This window comes from Schistocerca gregaria, chromosome 7 (genome assembly GCF_023897955.1).
Source record: "Schistocerca gregaria isolate iqSchGreg1 chromosome 7, iqSchGreg1.2, whole genome shotgun sequence".
Lineage (NCBI taxonomy): Eukaryota > Metazoa > Arthropoda > Insecta > Orthoptera > Acrididae > Schistocerca > Schistocerca gregaria.
The window spans coordinates 59,091,423-59,111,854 of NC_064926.1; the positions used below are offsets into that span (position 1 = coordinate 59,091,423).

Below are 20,432 nucleotides of genomic sequence, written 5' to 3' on the forward strand. Positions count from 1 at the left end.
TCATCAAGGGTGCACGAGTGGACCGAATAATATTTAAAAAAAATTAAATCTAGCTCCCAGCGGCAATAGACTCCATACCGGCTAATAACACTGTGACGGCAATACGATAACATGATTTTTCCGTGCGATGTCTTTGCAACCGAAGCAAAAATGTGGAGAATGAACAAAATTTACACGAGAATGCAGATCTGTTATTTCAGTCAAATTAATGATGTGGAATGCAAAAACACAGAAATGTTTTTATTTATTTTTTACCGGCGTATTTAGCTGAAGGTGGAATCTGCGTATTAGCGATGCTGGGGGAGTTGGTGGGATAGGATGTATCCAGAAGCGGTATATATAGGAAACTATGCTATTATTAAAGATTGATTTAGAACTAAGGTCAACACCTAGAGATCTAATTACAGCTCGTAATTACCGAACATGAAGGCAAGAATATTTCAGGAAGAATAGAAACAGTATTTGCCTCTAGTACATCAGACCGAAGAGGAAACGTTCTTTCGTAGACAGGTACGAAAGGGAGCTCTACAAACCAATAACGTGAGAGAGCTTTGCATGGAACATGTTATTAATTCTGATAATTGTGCCACAGAAACGAGGTGTGCTCACACTTAGTCGTAAAATGTAGGAGAAATGCCTTTCTACACACACAAAACTGTGGAAGATTCCTCCGTTATCCTACTCTTCTTATTCGTTTTCCAGTGTCGCCTGGAATATCGAAAGGATACGTGTTTATTCTGGTGTGGTGTTTAATGCGGTGCTCGAACAGTGGGCATAGCAAATAATGAACTCCAGTGATCAGGATTTGTGACCTGTGAATGTGACTGTTACAGACGTGATTCCGTGTGGTCTACCGAATGTGGCTATGGCTATTAACAGAACTCCACAGGCTATATTTTATTACTGACATATTATTTGTTTTATGTGTACTGCATTAAATTTTATGGTGATCTTCCTGGTCGAAATAGGTAACAGTAATTTTCGTTTAATCCGCAGTTTATATTCATGAATGTAGTTACGAAGCGCAGTGTCTTTCCACAGACTGTAAGCTATATAAGAAAATATGCGAGCATGTCGAGCTCTGTGCAAGCCAACGAATCAGAAGTAAGAATTGTCACCAACGGCCACGTAGTGGCTGCTGGATTGTAACGGCGAAAGTGACAATTAGCAAAAACTTAAACCGCTTGTGGTTTACCATACTGTCAAAACACCAGTAGTGTGCAGTGCCAGTAGGGTACTTTTCCGACATAAGCCGACTGTCGTGAGCCAAGAAAGATCTCTGTTGGAGTATGCGTGTGCAAGCTTTCAATACATGTGGAAAGGCACCTATTTGCTGTAGTGTGGGAGTATGTGTACGGTGTGATTTTCAGTGAAACGACGATGCATAACCTAGGAATGGATGATGTGAGACGGATTCGTTGCAAAAGACGCTACATGGTAAACATTGTGCATGACGGGGAACGTTACTGTTAAAATTCTGAGAGCGTGCGCACCTAGAAGAGTAATATTGTATCCTCCTACGTATATCGTGCGAAAAGACCGTGAAAATTCAATTAGAGGGATTCTGACGCACACGGTCTTGAAATAGTACGTCTTCCTGTGCAGATTTAAACTGGGACTGGAGAGTGAGGAAATGCCAGTGGTACACGAAATATCTTCCACCACACATCGTAATGTGGCATGCAGACTATAGACATAGATGTAGATGCAGACGTCTGGTGGCATATGCTTTCATTACAAGCGACTAGCCTTGTGGTTGAAGGAAGACATCTAAATACGCAAGACGAAAGGAAAGGCGGAATAAAAAAAAAACGGTCATTACTCAACACACTGATCTCTCGGAGTAATATGCAGAGTGGTCAGAAACAATTTGAAAAGTCTGTGACGGTGTTACAGCTTAAGTTGTGCGAAAAAAAAATATTAAGAAGAAAATTCGTAAGTTGTGCCGTTTCCGAGTTAATTTCCGCGAGCAAATTCAAGCGACCCTCTTGATACACTTTTAGTGTCATTTATTGCCATAGCGTAAATGATAGCGCACAAAACTGGTCGGCCTTCGGCTCGGGTTCGACCCTTACTGCCGTCCCACGTCCAACTTTCTATAGCTCTCTTGTTTGGTTTTCGGTAACCAAAGGAAGAACATTTTTCGTGACACCGTCTCTGGCGGGTCGCTCTAGTTTGCGTGGGCAACGAGCTGACTGGCTAACTTCAATGCTTATTAACTTGGAAAGGGCGCAGTATATCGAATTTTTTTCTTGACAGTTGTTTTTCGGTGCAATATTCCCTGCAAACCCTTATGGCCTTTTCAGATCGTTTCTTACCGGGTGCTACTTCCAAACTAATTTTCATTATTTTCTCTCCATTTTCCGTAGTATTCACCAACACACCTACCCGCCCACCCATCCACCCACTCACCCACCCTCCACCCACCCACATGTCCGAAAGAACAGATACTATCTTCATATATATACAGTTAAGGCTCGCCGGCCATTTGACCATCTTCTTCTGTACGGATGCATAAACAGTACACGAACTCTTAAGGGAATCGGCAGTAAAGCCGCGAGTAATGAGTATGATGCCAGGGGCACTATGAATATAGTGCGGGACAATAAGTTGCGAATGTGGGTCTCATGGAGTCGTGCCAGAGAAAAGTCCCTGCAGTCGCTCTATCCTCTGTGTCCTCGGTGGCTCAGATGGAGGCCGGCACGGTAACTCAGGTGTTCGGTCAGAGGGTTAGCTGCCCACAGTAATAATAAAAGAAAATGAGTTAATGGATCAACGACGAACTGCAACGGGTGTCTTGCGACGTCCGCCCCGAGCAGATACAACGATCAAAAACGAACAAAATGAGATTAAAAAATAAATAAACAAAAAAAAATGGATTGAGCGTCTGTCATGTAAGCAGGAGACTCCGGGTTCGAGTCCCGGTCGCGGCACACATTTTCACCTGTCTCCGTTGATTTATATCGACGCCTGTATGCAGCTAATGGTATTCATTTCATTGTGAACCCCACTTTGTCGTAATAGAGAACCCTCTGCTTTACGACGAGCTCTTGTAATTGGATGAAAGTAACCGCCTCTCTGTGATGGACTGCCTCTAATAGTGTCCGCTCTATGCCCTAAGGTGGGGAATGAAAGCTTCAAAACAAATGTCCATAATACTGTTCTCAAGTTCGTTTCTTTCGTGAATCCCTTCCACATATTCCTACCACCCTTCAGTTTTCCCTTCTTTGCTTAGTACTGGCTATCATTTAGCCTCCTGATAGCCACATAGCTATTTCTATTCTCTCCAAAGATTTATGTAATTTTTCTACACGCGTCATCTGTCCTTCCGGAAGTTATGTATACTTCTGCAGCTCTGAATCATTGGTCTAGCCATTTCTAGTTTGCCATATAGCTGACCTAAGTCGAAACAGGGCATCTGCTGTAGACAACATTCCCTCGGAATTGTAGGAATATACCATTAGAAAACTGTTCAACCTGACATGGTCTACGTGACAGCCGAAACACCCGCTGACTTCAAGAACAATGTTATCATTCAACTATAAACCAAGTCAGATGCAGACTGGTGTGATTATTACAGAAAAATTAATTTAATAACTCGTTGTTTCAAAATGTTGACGCGCATTACTTGTAGAAAAATTTAAAGACTGGCAGAATATCAGTTTTGGTTCCGGAGAAACTCACAAGGAAATGATGACCCTACAACGTATCATAAAAAGAGACTGAATAAAGGCGTTTATTATATATTTGGAGAATGCTTCTGAAAATACTTTTTGGAATGTTCTCTGTGAAAATCAAAAGGTAGCAAGGATAAAAATACAGAGCGAGAAAGATTATCTACAACTTGTATACAAATGAGATTGGAGATGGAAGAGTCAGACATGAAAGTGAAGCAATAGCTCAGAAAGGAGTCACAATGTTGTAGCTTAGCCTCAATGTTATTCGCTTTGTATCTCGAGCCATAGATTAGGGATGCCAAGTAGATATTCGGAAAGGACATAAAGTGCAAATGAGGAGAAGTAAAAAGTTTAACATTTGCCGACGACGTTGTAACTCTGTCAGATGGGGCAAATGACGTGGAACATCAGTTGAACGGAATGGATCATGTCTTAAAAAATAGTTTTGAGATAACATCAACAAAAATAAAGCAAGCTATGTGGAATTCTGTCGAATAAAATCAGCTGATGCGGAGAGCGTTTTGACAGCAAAATAACTGACTATAACAAAAACAGAAAGTATCTACAATACGGGATGAGGCAGAAGCAAGAAAAGCGTTTCTGAACAAGACTGATGTTTGAACACTGAATATAGTTGTGTTGGGAAGCCATTTATTATTTTCCTGGAATGTAGCCTTATACGGAAGCGAAACGTGGGTGATAAACATTTTCAGTCAAGAAGAGAATAGACAAAGTGGAACAACAGTAACAGTACAGCAGATGCCCTGTCAGTGCCTAGTTGAAGTCCAGCAGAACACAAAACAGACAAACCTGGTTTAAACAGAATACTCACGGAGCTAGAGACAAGTCTTCGTACTTAATAGTACGTATCCGCGACCACAGCCAATGCTAGATCTCCACGACGGATTCAGGCGAAGTCACCAACCACTTGAAGATACAAAGGGCTCTTGCACGGCCGATGCAGGTAATATACCCGGTGCTCTAAAATTCTCCTTACGAACTTCTAGGACTTATCAGAGGGTCTGAGTAGATAATATTTTGAATTGGAATCCATGTCAGGCAACGTACCGTTTCTGTGCTACAACCATTGGGAAACATGAAACTTCCTGGGAGATTAAAACTGTGTGCCGGACCGAGACTCGAACACGGGACCTTTCCCTTACGCGGGCAGGTGCTCTACCAACAGAGCTACCCAAGCACGACTCACGCTCCGTCCACACAGCTATACTTCCGTCAGTACCTCGTCCCCTTCCTTCCAACCTTTACAGAATCTCTCCTGCGACCCTGCAGAACTAGCACGCCTGAAAGAAAGGATATTGCGGACACATGGCTTAGCCACAGCCTGGGGGATGCTTCCAGAATGAGATTTTCGCTCTGCAGCGGACTGTGCGCTTATATGAAACTTCCTGGCAGATTAAAACTGTGTGCCGGACCGTGACTCGAACTCGCGACCTCTGCCTTTCGCGGGCAGGTGCTCTACCAAGGTTCGCAGGACAGCTTCTGTAAAGTTTAGAAAGTAGGAGACAAGGTACTGGCGGAAGTAAAGTTGTGATGACATGGCATGAGTCGTACTTGAGTAGGTCATTTGGTAGAGCACTAGCCCGCGAAAGGCAAAGGTCACGAGTTCGAATCTCGGTCCGGCACACAGTTTTAATCTGCCAGGAAGTTTCATATCAGCGCACACTCCGCTGCAGAGTGAAAATCTGATTCTGCATTTGGATACATGTTGGTAATGCGACCACTTTTACAAGTAGTTTATTAGGCGTGAATCAGTACATTACTTGTTTTATAATCCCGCTCATTAATAACCAAAGAATCAAAACAAAAATTATCATTTTTCACAAAAGCGTTTTTGTCGTGTACTGAGAATGGTTGGCATTCTGATCCACTACAAGTGAGGTTCGATGTGGCGACCGCCAATTTCGGTGCATGGATTGTATCTAGAAATTTGGTACACGGCTTCTATCATAGTCACGACAACTCGTGCCACAGGAATTTCTTCTGCATACGTGTACTGAACCATGTGGCTCTAACACTCACAAACGCATGAATGACGCGCGAATCAGGTCAGAGATGGTTCAAATGGCTCTGAGCACTATGGGACTTAACTTCTGTGGTCATCAGTCCCCTAGAACTTAGAACTAGTTTAACCTAACTAACCTAAGGACATCACACACATCCATGCCCGAGGCAGGATTCGAAACTACGACCGTAGCAGCAGCGCGGTTCCGGACTGAAGCGCCTAGAACCGCACGACCACCGCGGCCGGCCAGGTCAGAGACATCAGCCGATACGACATAAGCACCATGTCTACCCTGTTGCCGGTTCTAGGCGCTTCAGTCCGGAACCGCGCTGCTGCTACGTCGTAGGTTCAAACCCAGCCTCGGGCATGGATGTGTGTGATGTCCTTAGGTTAGTTAGGTTTAAGTAGTTCTAAGCGTAGGGGGACTGAAGACCTCAGATGTTAAGTTGCATAGTGCTTAGAGCCATTTAAACCATTTTTCTACGCTATTGCATGCCTATCAAGCATATATGTTTTCCAACAGCTGTAGCCACGGAATCTGTAGTTTCCGGATATGAGTTCAGAATATTGTCTACTCAGTCCCCTCTAGAAATTCCAGAAGTTTGTAAGGAGAATTTTAGAGCACTCTGTATACAGCACCTGTACCGTAGCTCAGGGCACTACTGGATGTCCTAGAAGCGCCTCCTAGCACCGTCTGTCATTGATCGTGCTGTATCGATAAGTCACCTACTGAGTTGCCTTTAGGCCAGGATGCAAAGAATAGAATTTGAGGCAAAAGAAATTTATGGTACAACATGACTGAAGAGTTCGGTTGGTAGGACACATCCTAAGTTATCAAGTATCCGTCAATTTGGAATAGCAAGAACGTTTGGGAGGTAAAATTTGTAGAAGAAATCAAGGTCTTGGCTGCAGTAAGCAGATTCAGCTGGATGTCGACTGCAGTAGTTACGGAGAAGGCTGCGCCGTTGGAGATTACGGTACGGACGCCCGCGTTTTGGTGTGACTGGACAGGTAATTACAGTGTGGAGAGCGAGGTTCTGAGTAGACAGACGCTCCAAGCCTCTCACAGGACATCTGGGTGACTCCGAAGCGTGAGTTTCAATGCGTTGAGAAGCCGTGAACACTGAATATGAAGCTCTTGAGCCAAGCAATGCTAAGCTGCGAGCTCACAAATGTTTGTGGCAGTTCCTTTAGAAATTTGTAAATGGGACCTAGGTGACTCCAGTTCAGAAAGCTGAAGCGGGCGCTGTTGTGGTGAACGTGCTCTGACATTCAATTCGGCGCGTTTGAAATGCTTAATAGTTGGTGCAGGCATGTGGGCAGGTAATGTGTGACGGCCCGCGCGCGGCTTAGCCAGCAGGATCGGCAACGTGGAACTGTCGCCGAAAGCAACGGAATTAGTATTTCCACCTACTCAGACTTACAACAAATAAATGTACACACACCACAGCATGCAGAGCAGTACACGTTTTTTTCTAAACTTCAGTACCAGGGCTTAATATTAAAAAATTGCAAATTATTTGTGCCTTAGGTTAGAAACAAGATATTTATGTTAACGTATTATTTAATGAGTATAAATTAATTTGAAATATAGAGTGTTTGATATCATTTTGATCAGAATTTGACTGTAATTTATTATGAATTTTTAAAATTAATTTTGGTAAATTCATTCAAAAGTTGTACAAGGGTCACTCCAAAAGATATGCACACTTTTTTTTAAATCCATCTTTTATTCTACATGTTTGAAAGTTTTTTTTTTTTTTTTCTTGGGTGAATTTGAATGAACCACTTCAATGATTGCCTCTTCATCTCTGGTGAAAAATGATGGAGTCATGTTTCATCACGTGTCACAATTCTTACAAGAAATTCATCTCCATCATTCTCGTACTGTTCCAAAAGTTCGCTGCATACCGTTTTTCTTGTTACTTTGTGAGCCACTGTCAGCATCCTGGGAACCCACCTGGCACAAACCTTTTTTTAACGCCAACACTTTCAGTATTCTGCAAATACTTCCTTCCCCTATCACAACGTAGCGTGACAATTCGTTCACTGTGATGCGTCTGTCAGCAGCCACCAATTCGTTAACTCTCTGCACATTGTCTGGAGTGTGTGCAGTACGAGGCCTGCCGCTGCGAGGACAGTCCTCAATATTGCCGTCCCCGCTTTCATCACGTAACCTGCTTGCCCTCCGACTAATCGTACTGCGATCGATAGCAGCATCTCCATACACCTTTTCCAAACTCTTGTGGATGTTTCCCACTATCTCGTTTTCACAGCACAGTAGTTCTATGACAGCGCGTTGCTTCTGGCGAACATCAAGTGTAGCAGCCATCTTGAAGACATGCTGTGATGGCGCCACTCACGGGAACAGGTTGAACTAAGTTTGAAAACAAGCGGGAAGGATGTATCTACACACTGTACAACTTTCACACATGCAGAATGAAATCTGTATTTTTACAAATATAGTGCGCATTTATTTTAGAGTGACCCTCGTATTTGAAGTGTGATGCATGTCCCTAGGAAAGGGTTGAAAGCAGCAGGCAATGGGAAGCAAGCTAAAAACGGTAGTGGGGGCAACTCTATATTTGACGTCGAACGCTCTGACACCAGAATGCGAGTTTATGAAGTCTGTGAAATTGATTTTTGGATGACTGGTGGTGGCATAGTGCAACTGTTGGGCCTGGATTTTACGAGATTGCTCACATCATGACTTAGAATTTTTCCATGAATGAAGGCATTAGGGACTTTACAGCTTTCATAGCAAGTGTGTTGATATACTTTTTAGAATTAGCGGTTTAATAAATTATTTGTAAATTATCTACATCTACATCAACATTTATACTCCGCAACCCACTCAACGGTGTGTGGCGGAGGGCACTTTACGTGCCACTGTCATTACCTCCCTTTCCTGTTCCACTCGCGTATGGTTCGCGGGAAGAACGACTACCGGAAAGCCTCTGTGCGCGCTCGAATCTCTCTAATCTTATATTCGTGATCTCCTCGGGAGGTATAAGTAGGGGGAAGCATATATTCGATACCTCATCCAGAAACACATCCTCTCGAAACCTGGACAGCAAGCTACACCGCGATGCAGAGCGCCTCTCTTCCAGAGTCTGCCACTTGAGTTTGCTAAACATATCCGTAACGATATCACGCTTACCAAATAACTCTGTGACGAAACGCGCCGCTCTTCTTTGGATCTTCTCTATCTCCTCTGTCAACTCGACCTGGTACGGATCTCACACTGAAGAGCAACACTCAAGTATAGTTCGAACGAGTGTTTTATAAGCCACCTCTTTTGTTGATGGACTATATTTTCTAAGGACTCTCCCAATGAATCTCAACGTGACACCCACCTTACCAACAATTAATTTTATACACTCCTGGAAATTGAAATAAGAACACCGTGAATTCATTGTCCCAGGAAGGGGAAACTTTATTGACACATTCCTGGGGTCAGATACATCACATGATCACACTGACAGAACCACAGGCACATAGACACAGGCAACAGAGCATGCACAATGTCGGCACTAGTACAGTGTATATCCACCTTTCGCAGCAATGCAGGCTGCTATTCTCCCATGGACACGATCGTAGAGATGCTGGATGTAGTCCTGTGGAACGGCTTGCCATGCCATTTCCACCTGGCGCCTCAGTTGGACCAGCGTTCGTGCTGGACGTGCAGACCGCGTGAGACGACGCTTCATCCAGTCCCAAACATGATCAATGGGGAACAGATCCGGAGATCTTGCTGGCCAGGGTAGTTGACTTACACCTTCTAGAGCACGTCGGGTGGCACGGGATACATGCGGACGTGCATTGTCCTGTTGGAACAGCAAGTTCCCTTGCCGGTCTAGGAATGGTAGAACGATGGGTTCGATGACGGTTTGTATGTACCGTGCACTATTCAGTGTCCCCTCGACGATCACCAGAGGTGTACGGCCAGTGTAGGAGATCGCTCCCTACACCATGATGCCGAGTGTTGACCCTGTGTGCCTCGGTCGTATGCACTCCTGATTGTGGCGCTCACCTGCACGGCGCCAAACACGCATACGACCATCATTGGCACCAAGGCAGAAGCGACTCTCATCGCTGAAGACGACACGTCTCCATTCGTCCCTCCATTCACGCCTGTCGCGACACCACTGGAGGCGTGCTGCACGATGTTGGGGAGTGAGCGGAAGACGGCCTAACGGTGTGCGGGACCGTAGCCCAGCTTCATGGAGACGGTTGCGAATGGTCCTCGCCGATACCCCAGGAGCAACAGTGACCCTAATTTCCTGGGAAGTGGCGGTGCGGTCCCCTAAGGCACTGCGTAGGATCCTACGGTCTTGGCGTGCATCCGTGCGTCGCTGCGGTCCGGTCCCAGGTCGACGGGCACGTGCACCTTCCGCCGACCACTGGCGACAACATCGATGTACTGTGGAGACCTCACGCCCCACGTGTTGAGCAATTCGGCGGTACGTCCACCCGGCCTCCCGCATGCCCACTATACGCCCTCGCTCAAAGTCCGTCAACTGCACATAGGGTTCACGTCCACGCTGTCGCGGCATGCTACCAGTGTTAAAGACTGCGATGGAGCTCCGTATGCCACGGCAAACTGGCTGACACTGACGGCGGCGATGCACAAATGCTGCGCAGCTAGCGCCATTCGACGGCCAACACCGCGGTTCCTGGTGTATCCGCTGTGCCGTGCGTGTGATCATTGCTTGTACAGCCCTCTCGCAGTGTCCGGGGCAAGTATGGTGGGTCTGACACACCGGTGTCAATGTGTTCTTTTTTCCATTTCCAGGAGTGTATGATCATTCCACTTCAAATCGTTCCGTACACATGCTCCCAGATATTTTACAGAAATAACTGCTACCAGTGTTTGTTCCGCTATCATGAAATCATACAAAAAAGGATCCTTCTTTCTATGTATTCACAACACATTAAATTTGTCTATGTTAGGGGTCAGCTGCCACTCGGTGCACCAAATGCCTATCCGCTGCACATCTCCCTGCATTTCGCAGCAATTTTCTAATGCTGCAACTTCTCTGTATACTACATCATCATCCGCGAAAAGCCGCATGAGAGACACTTTGTGAATTTGGTTAGAATAGACTGAGATATCTAGTGCTACTAGAACACTTATATTTTAGCTACAAAATTGTGGAATTTCAAGTGTATTCCTTTAATTTCCTAGCTCATTTGATTTAATCTCTTCCAGCTGCATTCTTTTATTGATATTGCAGTTAAGAAGCTCGCAAAGAACTTCTAAACTTGGAATCGTTTTAATAGTTTCTGCAGTAGTGTGTGCTAAGTTTCGACACTTCAAATGACTGGCCAAAATTATTTGAGGTACATCTGACTGTGCATTTACACTTATAACAGCCAAGACATTATCACCAGTGACCTAGTAGCATTGCTTGCACGTGATTTGGTAACAAAAGCATGTAAGCCTAGCAGACACGGACGGAGACAGACATGGACTGGGGCTTTCCTGCCCTTTCCAATAGGATCGATGGTGATCTGTGGCGTCTCTGGTGAAAGATCACAAGTGTTTCGGAGCATACCATTCATCGTCCGTTGTTGAACATGGTGCTCCGCTGCAGATCACCCCTACTTTTTCACATGTTGACACGACATCGACAAGGACACGATTGTTTTGGGCGCAGGACCATCAGGATTCGACAGTCGACGAACCGAAATGTGTCCGCTCTTCGGGTGAATCACATTTTTGCAACACTAGGTTCATCGTCATCTCCTTAAACGCTGTTATCGAGGTGAACGATGGCTTGAAACTTGCAGCACAGATTGGTGGTAGCCGTTCTAAGCTATGGGAGACATTCACGTATAGTTGAATGCGACCTGTGGTAGTAATAGAAAACGCGGTGACAACTGCGAACCATCCGCATCCCTTTGTGTTTGATGTCTTCCGCGACGGTGATGTAATCTTTCAACAGTATACCTGATCGTGTCTGGGAACTAGAACCGTGCTACAGTGATTTGAGGAGCGTTATAGTGAACTCACGTTTACATCTCGGCGACCAAATTCGCCTGGTGTAAATCTTACGGAACCCATATGAGTAATTATCGGACGCCATTACTGCGGTCGCGAAATACATAACCTGTGCGTAGATATCTAAAGTAACATACCTCCACAAACCTCCCAACAAACTATCGGATCCGTGATGAGCAGTATCAATGTTGTATTTCGTTCTACAGACGGACAAACTAACTACACTACTGGCCATTAAAATTGTTACACCACGAAGATGACGTGCTACAGACGCGACGTGAAATTTAACCGAGATGAAGAAGATGCTGTGATATGCAAATGATTAGCTTTTCAGAGCATTCACACAAGGTTGGGCGCCGCTGGCGACACCTACACCGTGCTGACATGCGGAAAGTTTCCAAGCGTTTTCTCATACACAAACAGCAGTTGACCGGCGTTGCCTGGTGAAACGTTGTTGTGGTGCCTCGTGTAAGGAGGAGAAATGCTTACCATCACGTTTCTTTGATAAAGGTCGGATCGTAGCCTACCGCGATTGCGGTTTATCGTATCGCGACATTGCTGCTCGCGTTGGTCGAGGTCCAATGACTGTCAGCAGCATATGGAATCCGTGGGTTCAGGAGGGTAATACGGAACGCCGTGCTGTCAAATGACTGTTACCAGCATATGGAATCGGTGGGCTCAGGAGGGTAATACGGAACGCCGTGCTGGATCCCAAAGGCCTCGTTTCACTATCAGTCGAGATGACAGACATCCTATCCGCGTGGCAGTAACGGATCGTGCAGGCACGTCTCGATCCTTGAGTCAACCGATGGGGTCGTTTGCAAGACAGCAACCATCTGCACGAACAGTTCGACGACGTTTGCAGCAGCATGGACTATCAGATCGGAGACCACGGGTGCGGTTACCCTTGACGCTGCATCACAGACAAGAGCGCCTGCGATGGTATACTCAACGACGAACCTGGGTGCACGAATGGCGAAAAGTTATTTTTCGGATGAATCCAGGTTCTGTTTACAACATCATGATGGCCGCATCCGTGTTTGGCGACATCGCGGTGAACGCATATTGGAAGCGTGTATTCGTCATCACCATACTGGCGTATAACCCGGCGTGATGGTGTGGGGTGCCATTGGTTACACGTCTCGGTCACCTCTTGTTCGCATTGACGGCACTTTGAGCAGTGGACGTTACATTTCAGATGTATTACGACCCGTGGCTCTACCCTTCATTCGATCCCTGTGAAACCCTACATTTCAGCAGGATAATGCACGACCGCATGTTGTAGGTCCTGTGCGGGCCTTTCTGGATACAGAAAGTGTTCGACTGCTGTCTTGGTCAGGACATTCTCCAGATCTCTCACCAACTGAAAACGTCTGGCCATTGGTGGCCAAGCAAGTGGCTCGTTACAATACGCCAGTCACTACTCTTGTAGCTGCATCGGCAGCTGTACCTGTACACGTTATCCAAGCTCTGTTTGACTCAATGCCCAGGCGTATCAAGGCCAGAGGTGGTTATTCTGGGTACTGATTTCTCAGGATCTATGTAACCAAATGTTCTAGTATAATATATTTGTCCAATGAATACCCGTTTATCACCTGTATTTCTTCTTGGTGTAGCAATTTTAATGGCCAGTAGAGTACTATGAAGGTGGTCATAATGTCTTGACTTGTCTGATTTTGTTGGCTTCCCAAGACAGGTTTATTTAAACAGGGGGCTTGCTTACAGCAAGGAAGTCTCGCATTAAGAGCTTCATCAGACCAGTGTTGGGACTGAAGAGGACGGGACCAACATATTCATCGTCAACAACATCAATAGCACGATACGAGTACCTGTCAGCCCAGCGCTGCGCGGTGGTGGCGAGCTCGTCGTCCCAGTACATCTGGCGCATGTTGGCCGCCTTGGGCTGGGCATCGTGCGTGCTGTTGGGCGACCAGCCGTGGCCCAGCGCGACGCGGCTGCGCAGCCCGTTGTGCGTGTCGAGCAGCGCCTTCTTCTCGGCGGCGGTGAGCGGCGCCGGCACGTAGCCCGTGCAGCCGGCGGACGGCCCGGGCTCCGGGTAGAGGCAGAGCGTGTGGCTGCCCGGCGCGCGGCACAGCGCACAGTAGTCGGTGGCCAGCAGCGGCAGCGGCAGCGGCGGCAGCAGCAGCAGCAACTGCACCACCGTCACCATACTCGGCTCTCGCTGCCTGTCGGGCTGCCCGCTGCTCGGAAAGAAGAGGGCCGCGTTAGTCAGAGGGGTAGCCTGGACGTGGGAGCAGGGCAGATGCAGGACAGCTCACACCCAGAACGCTGCTGATTCTTGTTGGAGGAACTAAACCAAACACATGAGGGATACATTCCACATGACCAGTTACAGTGACTCTGTCCAATGCAGGAGGGTCATGTATCGAAAATGACACCTTTCTAGTCATTTGGACCAGGAAAGGACAAAATTTGCCATTATTCAAAGTGGACGAAATAAAATCGCCGTCGTAAATATTGCATCACATTAACATAGGCAACCCAACGTACGTAATCTGCCCCTTGTGTAGTTGATGTCTGTCTTAAGGTGCAACCTATATTTAACAGACCACGTGTACTTTGCCCACCCACGTACCTTTGTATGTTTCAGAAGCCGACTCCCAGAGACCTTCGAAACATACAGGAATATAACACATATCAATGGGTGCAGCTTTCCTTCCAGTTTATATATAGAGCAAAAAATCCCGAACATGCCTTGAAGGCCCACCGGTACCGACCGGCGGCTGTGTCATCCTCAGTCCAAAGGGGCACTGGATGCGGGTACGGAGGAGCATGTGATCAGCACACCGCTCTCTCGACTGTACGTCTGTTTCCGAACCTGGAGCCGCTACTTCTTAATCATCACAATGACTTAGTGCAGCCCGCTTGCCAACAGCGCTCGGCAGACCAGGTGGTCACCCATCCAAGGGCTAGCCCGGCCCGACAGAGATTAACTTCGGTGATCTGACGGGAACCGGTGTTACCACTGCGACAACGCCGTTGGCTTCGACATACACTGAAGAGCCAAAACAACTGGTTCACCTGCCTAGTCTCGTGTAGGGTCTCCGCGAGCACGCAGAAGTGCCGTAACACGACATGGCATGCACTCAACTAATGTCTGTGCTGTAGGGAATTGACACTATGAATCCTCCAGGGCTGTCCTTAAATCAGTAAGAGTACCACAGGTTGGGGAAATCTTCTGAACTGCACATTGCAAGCATCCCAGATATGCTCAACAATGTTCATGTCTGGGGAGGTTGGTGGCCAATGGAAGTGTTTAATCTCAGAAGAGAGTTCATGGAGCCACTCTGTAGCAATTCTGGACGTTTAATTTGTAGCATTCTCCTGTTGAAATTGCACAATGGACATGAATGGATGCAGTTGATCAGACAGGGTGCTTACGTACATGCCATCTGTAAGAGTCCTGTCTAGACATATGAGGAGTCCCATATCACTCCAATTACAAACACCCCACACCGTTATAGAGCTCCACCAGCATGAACAGTTCCCTGCTGACATGCAGGGTCTATGGAGTCATGAGGTTGCCTCCATACCCGTATATCTCCATCTGCGTCGATACAATTAGAAATGAGACTCGTCCGACTAGGTAACATGTTGCCAATCGTAAACAGTCCAATGTCGTTTTTGACGGGCTCAGGCTGGACGTAAAGCTTTGTGTCGTCCATTCATCAAGGGTACACGTATGGGCCTTTGAAAGCCAAATCGATGACGTTTCGTTGAGTGGTTCGCACTCTGACACTTGTTGGTGGCCCAGCACTGAAATCTGTAGCAATTTGCGGAAGGGCTGCAGTTCTGGCATGTTGAACGATTGTCTTCAGTTGTCAGTGGTCCCGTTCTAGCAGGATCTTTTTCCGGCCGCACCGATGACGGAGATTTGATGTTTTACGGGATTCGTAATATTCACGGTACACTCGTGAAATGGTCGGACGGGAAAATCCCCACTCCATCGCTACCTCGGAGTAGCCGACTGTAACACCACGTTCAGACTCACTTAAATCCCGATAACCTGCCATTGTAGCAGCAGTAACCGATCTAACAACTGCGATAGACACTTGTTGTCTTATACAGGCGTTGCTTGATCGCAGCGCCGTATTCTACCTGTTTACATATCTCTTTATTTGAACACCCATGTCTATACCAGTTTTTTTGGCGCTTCAGTGTATAACACGTGCCGTGATGAACTTGCAGGCTATACCACTAGGGGCAACAGAATCGGAACATGTAGACACAGGATGTCCCAGAACAACAAGCAACAAGCTTAGAGGAGATGTAGAGGCTGTCTTGAGGAACAAATCGAGGATTGGAAGCCGTCTCCGGAAATGTCATCTAATCACGCTACAAAGCGTCAAAGTTACGGGCGCCGGCGCCTGCTATTGGGCCACTCCTTCGGCAGCTAACGTGACTTGGTGCGCTGACGGACCATAGGTGGAACGTGTCCCATTGTTTTTTGTTATTCAATAATCGCGACTGATTGCCACGATTGCCAGTGGAGGAGATGGAGCTATCTGGAGAGTAGACAGGTCTTGTCTCCTACGAATGCAATGCTCTGTTGCATAACTGTTTCCAACACAGGTTTCCATCTGCAGTTCTTTTCTCTTGGAACCCTTCTAAAATCTCCAATATTTTTCGGTACACAGGAGAAAAATAAATTGCAGATGGAAACTTGTTTCCGAAACCGTCATCCACGGGGACCACGGAGAATCGCACTCAGGAGGCAAAGCCTGTCTACGCAGCAGCTAGCCCCACCTTCACCACTGCCGATCACGCCAATCAGTTGCGATTACTGATTAACAAACAACGTTGCAAGACATTCCGCCTACGGTCCAGCAAAGCATAATGTCACCTTTGTTGCCCAAGGGGTGGCCTAGTTGCAGGCGCTGGCACCCTTAACTTTGACGCTCTGTTGCGTGATTCGATGACGGTTCCCTATTCTCGTTTTCTTCCTTTAGACATCCTCTACAACGCCTAGAAGTATGACGCACAATTTCCAGGGCACCCTGTATACCAATCACTCTTTATTGTCGCAACAAATTATTTCGCAACTATAGATAGGCAATCCAGCGAGCAGATTATCCAAGAGGACTGCTGTCATTCCCTTAGTGATAGCACCTTCAACGACTTGCGTAATGTCAAACAAAATCCAGGAGAGATGCTCTTCTACTGACATTTTCTATATGCCTCAAAATCCGGATATACTTATGAATAACCCCGCATAACAGGTGCATTGAGAAGAGACGTGTTGTGACTGGGTTCGTGATTTCCTCGCACTTCGTAGTGATTGATGGAAAGTCATCTGATGAAACCGAAGTTATATCTGGGTTCTCCATGGTAATGCTATAGACCTCTGTTGTTCTTAATCTGTATAAACGATCTAGGAGACAATCTGAGTAGCCCTCTTAGATTCTTTGCAGATGATGCTGTCGTCACCTATCAGAAGATCGAAACAAGCTACAAAATAATTCAGATAAGATACCTGAATGTTGCGAAAAGAGCCGGCCGTTGTGGTCGAGCGGTTCTAGGCACTTCAGTCCGGGACCGCGCTGCTGCCACGGTCACAGCTTCGTGTCCTGCCTCTGGCATGGTTAGTTAGGTTTACGTCCAGGGGACTGATGACCTCAGATGTCACGTCCCATTGTGCTTAGAGCCATTTGAACCATTTTTTTGCGAAAAGTGACGATTGACCGTGAACAATAAAACGTTTCTCCTCATGTGTACTCATAAAATTCCGTTAAATTTCTGGTAACCCTACACAATGAATCACATAAATTTAAACACTGTCTAGTCAGCTAAATACCTAGTGATTATAATCACGAACAGATTAAATTAGAGCCATCACACAAAAAATATTGTGGTGTATGGAAACCAAAGACTGCGTTTTCTTGGCAGAATACTCAGAAGAGGCAACAAATCTACTGCGCTTTTTTTACATTTTCCTGGAGGACTGCTGCGCAATATGAGATACTTACCAAGTAGGATATGCGGAGATCATCGACACACTTCACAGAAGGCCAGCTGTTTTGAACTGTCGCGAAATCGGGATGAGTGTGTCACGGATATGATACGCTAATTGGGATCACTATCATTAAAAAAGGCTGTTTTTTCGTTGAGGTGCGATCTTTTCACGGAATTTCCATCACAAAAATTCGCCTCCTGTGCTAAAACGTTTTGTTGATTCCCATCTACATAGGGAATAATGACCGAAACACTTACGTGTGAGTCGCAGAGGAGTGATGTAGATCTACAGGGAGTCCCAAAAAAACATCCACAAACTTTAGGGACAGGTTCCTTATAGCAATACAGCAAAAAAAGACTAGCAAACAAGAGCTCTAAAGCGCATCCCTCAAGAGATAGGTGGCCTTGTTCGTCTTCGATACTATGAAACAAGATGCTCTTGCATTTCGCTAAAATTTTCTAGCTTTGAGACTTCTCTGTCTGTAGCAGCGTTGTATAGATCTGCATCTACATCGATTCTCCGCAATCTGTCACTTGCAGGCAGAACGAGGAAGAAAGGAGGCTCCCTATGAACCCCTAATTTCTCCTATCTTCTTCGTTCATACGCCCTATGCATGTTGGTGGCAACAGAATCGTACTGCAGTCAGATTCACATCTCTTAATTTTCGCTGTAGCGTTCCTCCAGGGATTTCCATTTGAGTTCCCGAAGCATCACCGTAACAGTTGCGTATTGTTCGCACCTACCAGAAACAAATCTAGCAGTCCGATTCTGAATTCCTTCGGTGTCCTCTCGCAAGAAAATGGGGCCAGCCGTACATCAGAAACGAAACTGTTGGCCAATATGGCACTCTTACGAAATACAAATGTTACAACTTACCGAGTTCGGTCCAGATCGTGGGATCCAATATGCACATTTTGTGATACACAAGCTGGAGGAAAAGCATCGTTTCTCTATGATATAATGTTTACGGATAAAGCTCGTCTCTGTGTAAACGGATAGGTAAATAAACAGAATCGCAGCAAGTGGTCAGATGTCAGTCATTACTGGATGAATTCGTCGAAGATAGTTGGTACATCGAAAGAGATGCTTTGGTATGGAATACGGGGTTCTCGTATTGTTGGCCCTTATTCGTTCATAGTACTTGAGAATTTGTGATAAGGTCTTATGAGACCAAACTAAAATGGTTCAAATGGCTCTGAGCACTATGAGACTTAACATCTATGGTCATCAGTCCCCTAGAACTTAGAACTGCTTAAACCTAACTAACCTAAGGACAACACACAACACCCAGCCATCACGAGGCAGAGAAAATCCCTGACCCCGCCGGTAATCGAACCCTGGAACCCGGGCGCGGGAAGCGAGAACGCTACGGCACGACCACGAGATGCGGGCTGAGACCAAACTGCTAAGGTCATTGGTCCCTAAGCTTACACACTACCTAATCTAACTTACATTAAAGACGACACACACACCCATGCCCGAGGGAGGACTCGAACCTCCGACGGGGAAAGCCGCACGGACCGTGACAAGACGCCTGAGACCGCGCGGCTTCATGGTACTCTAAATGATTCAAATGGCTCTGAGCACTATGGGACTCACCTGCTGTGGTCATCAGTCCCCTAGAACTTAGAACTACTTAAACCTAACTAACCTAAGGACATCACATACATTCTTGCCCGAGGCAGGATTCGAACCTGCGACCGTAGCAGTCTCACGGTTCCGCACTGCGCGCCTAGAACCGCGAGATCACCGCGGCCGGCTGGTACTCTAAGAGCAGCCGGTTATCTGCAGTTGTTAAAAGAACATGTGCTGCCGTCGCTGCTCTCTGAATATGGGACAGTTCCAACTTTTTTTCTGCACTATGGTGCTCATTTTATTGCAAGATAGTTGTCCGGGCATATCTGGAGATGGGTGCGTCTGATGGAGTGGCAGAAGTTTTCCACTGATTAAGGTCCATTAGATTGTTACCATTAGGGACGTGTAAAGACCACACTTCAGGGAGCTCTTTGTCAATGTTTGGTGTTGGTGGAGGAATGGGTGCAGCGGATAACAAGAAGATTAAAACCTGCTGCACAGCACATCCTGTACCTCTTACACGCTGTCACCATCGTTCGCCTTGTTCTATATGCACCCATACTCTGCAATCCACACTGAAGTGCATGGCACACGGAACTTCCCATTGTGCTCGTCATTAGGTCTTCTCCCCGTTCCATTCATGTATGGAGTGCGGGACAAACGAATGACCGTGCGTTCTGTAATCACGTCTTCGCGACCCCTACTGGAGTGATACGTAGGCGGTTGGAGTACATTCATAGATTCATCTCCTAAGGCTAGTTCTTTAGGCTTTGTAAGTAAGATTTCACGAGATTGTCTACAGTATCTTCAAGCGTCTTCCACACCACATTTTTCAGTACGTCCGTTACACTCTCCCACGGGTGGAAGGAACCTGTAACCTTTCATTGTGATCTTCTTTACATTGGATCAGTATCTCTGTTACTCCTATTTTATACGGCCACTCTCACTTGAGATATGTTGCAGTGTCTGTGTCGCAGAAATGTTTCATGAGCAGTCTCCTTCTTACATTGTTTGCATGTTCCTAATTCGCTACCAATTAACCGAAGTCCATACTTAATTTCACTAGGACTCAGCCTATGTAATCGTTGCATTTCATACCCCTACAAACTGTTGCATTTTAGTATTTGTGTAAGTCGACCGATTCCAGTCCTGATATTCTAGGCATAGAATACTACTTTT

General features: G+C 46.2%; 1 protein-coding gene across 1 annotated transcript in view; it reads right to left on the reverse strand.

Moving 5' to 3' along the window:
* The window catches only part of LOC126282230 (venom allergen 3-like), a 228,658-nt gene that overhangs the window by 105,954 nt on the left and 102,272 nt on the right, over positions 1-20,432 (reverse strand). Inside the window, exon 2 of the mRNA XM_049981795.1 lies at positions 13,534-13,905. Within this exon, the coding sequence (XP_049837752.1) occupies positions 13,534-13,874 (341 nt within the window). The 5' untranslated portion in view covers positions 13,875-13,905. The remainder of the gene's footprint in view (positions 1-13,533; positions 13,906-20,432) is intronic.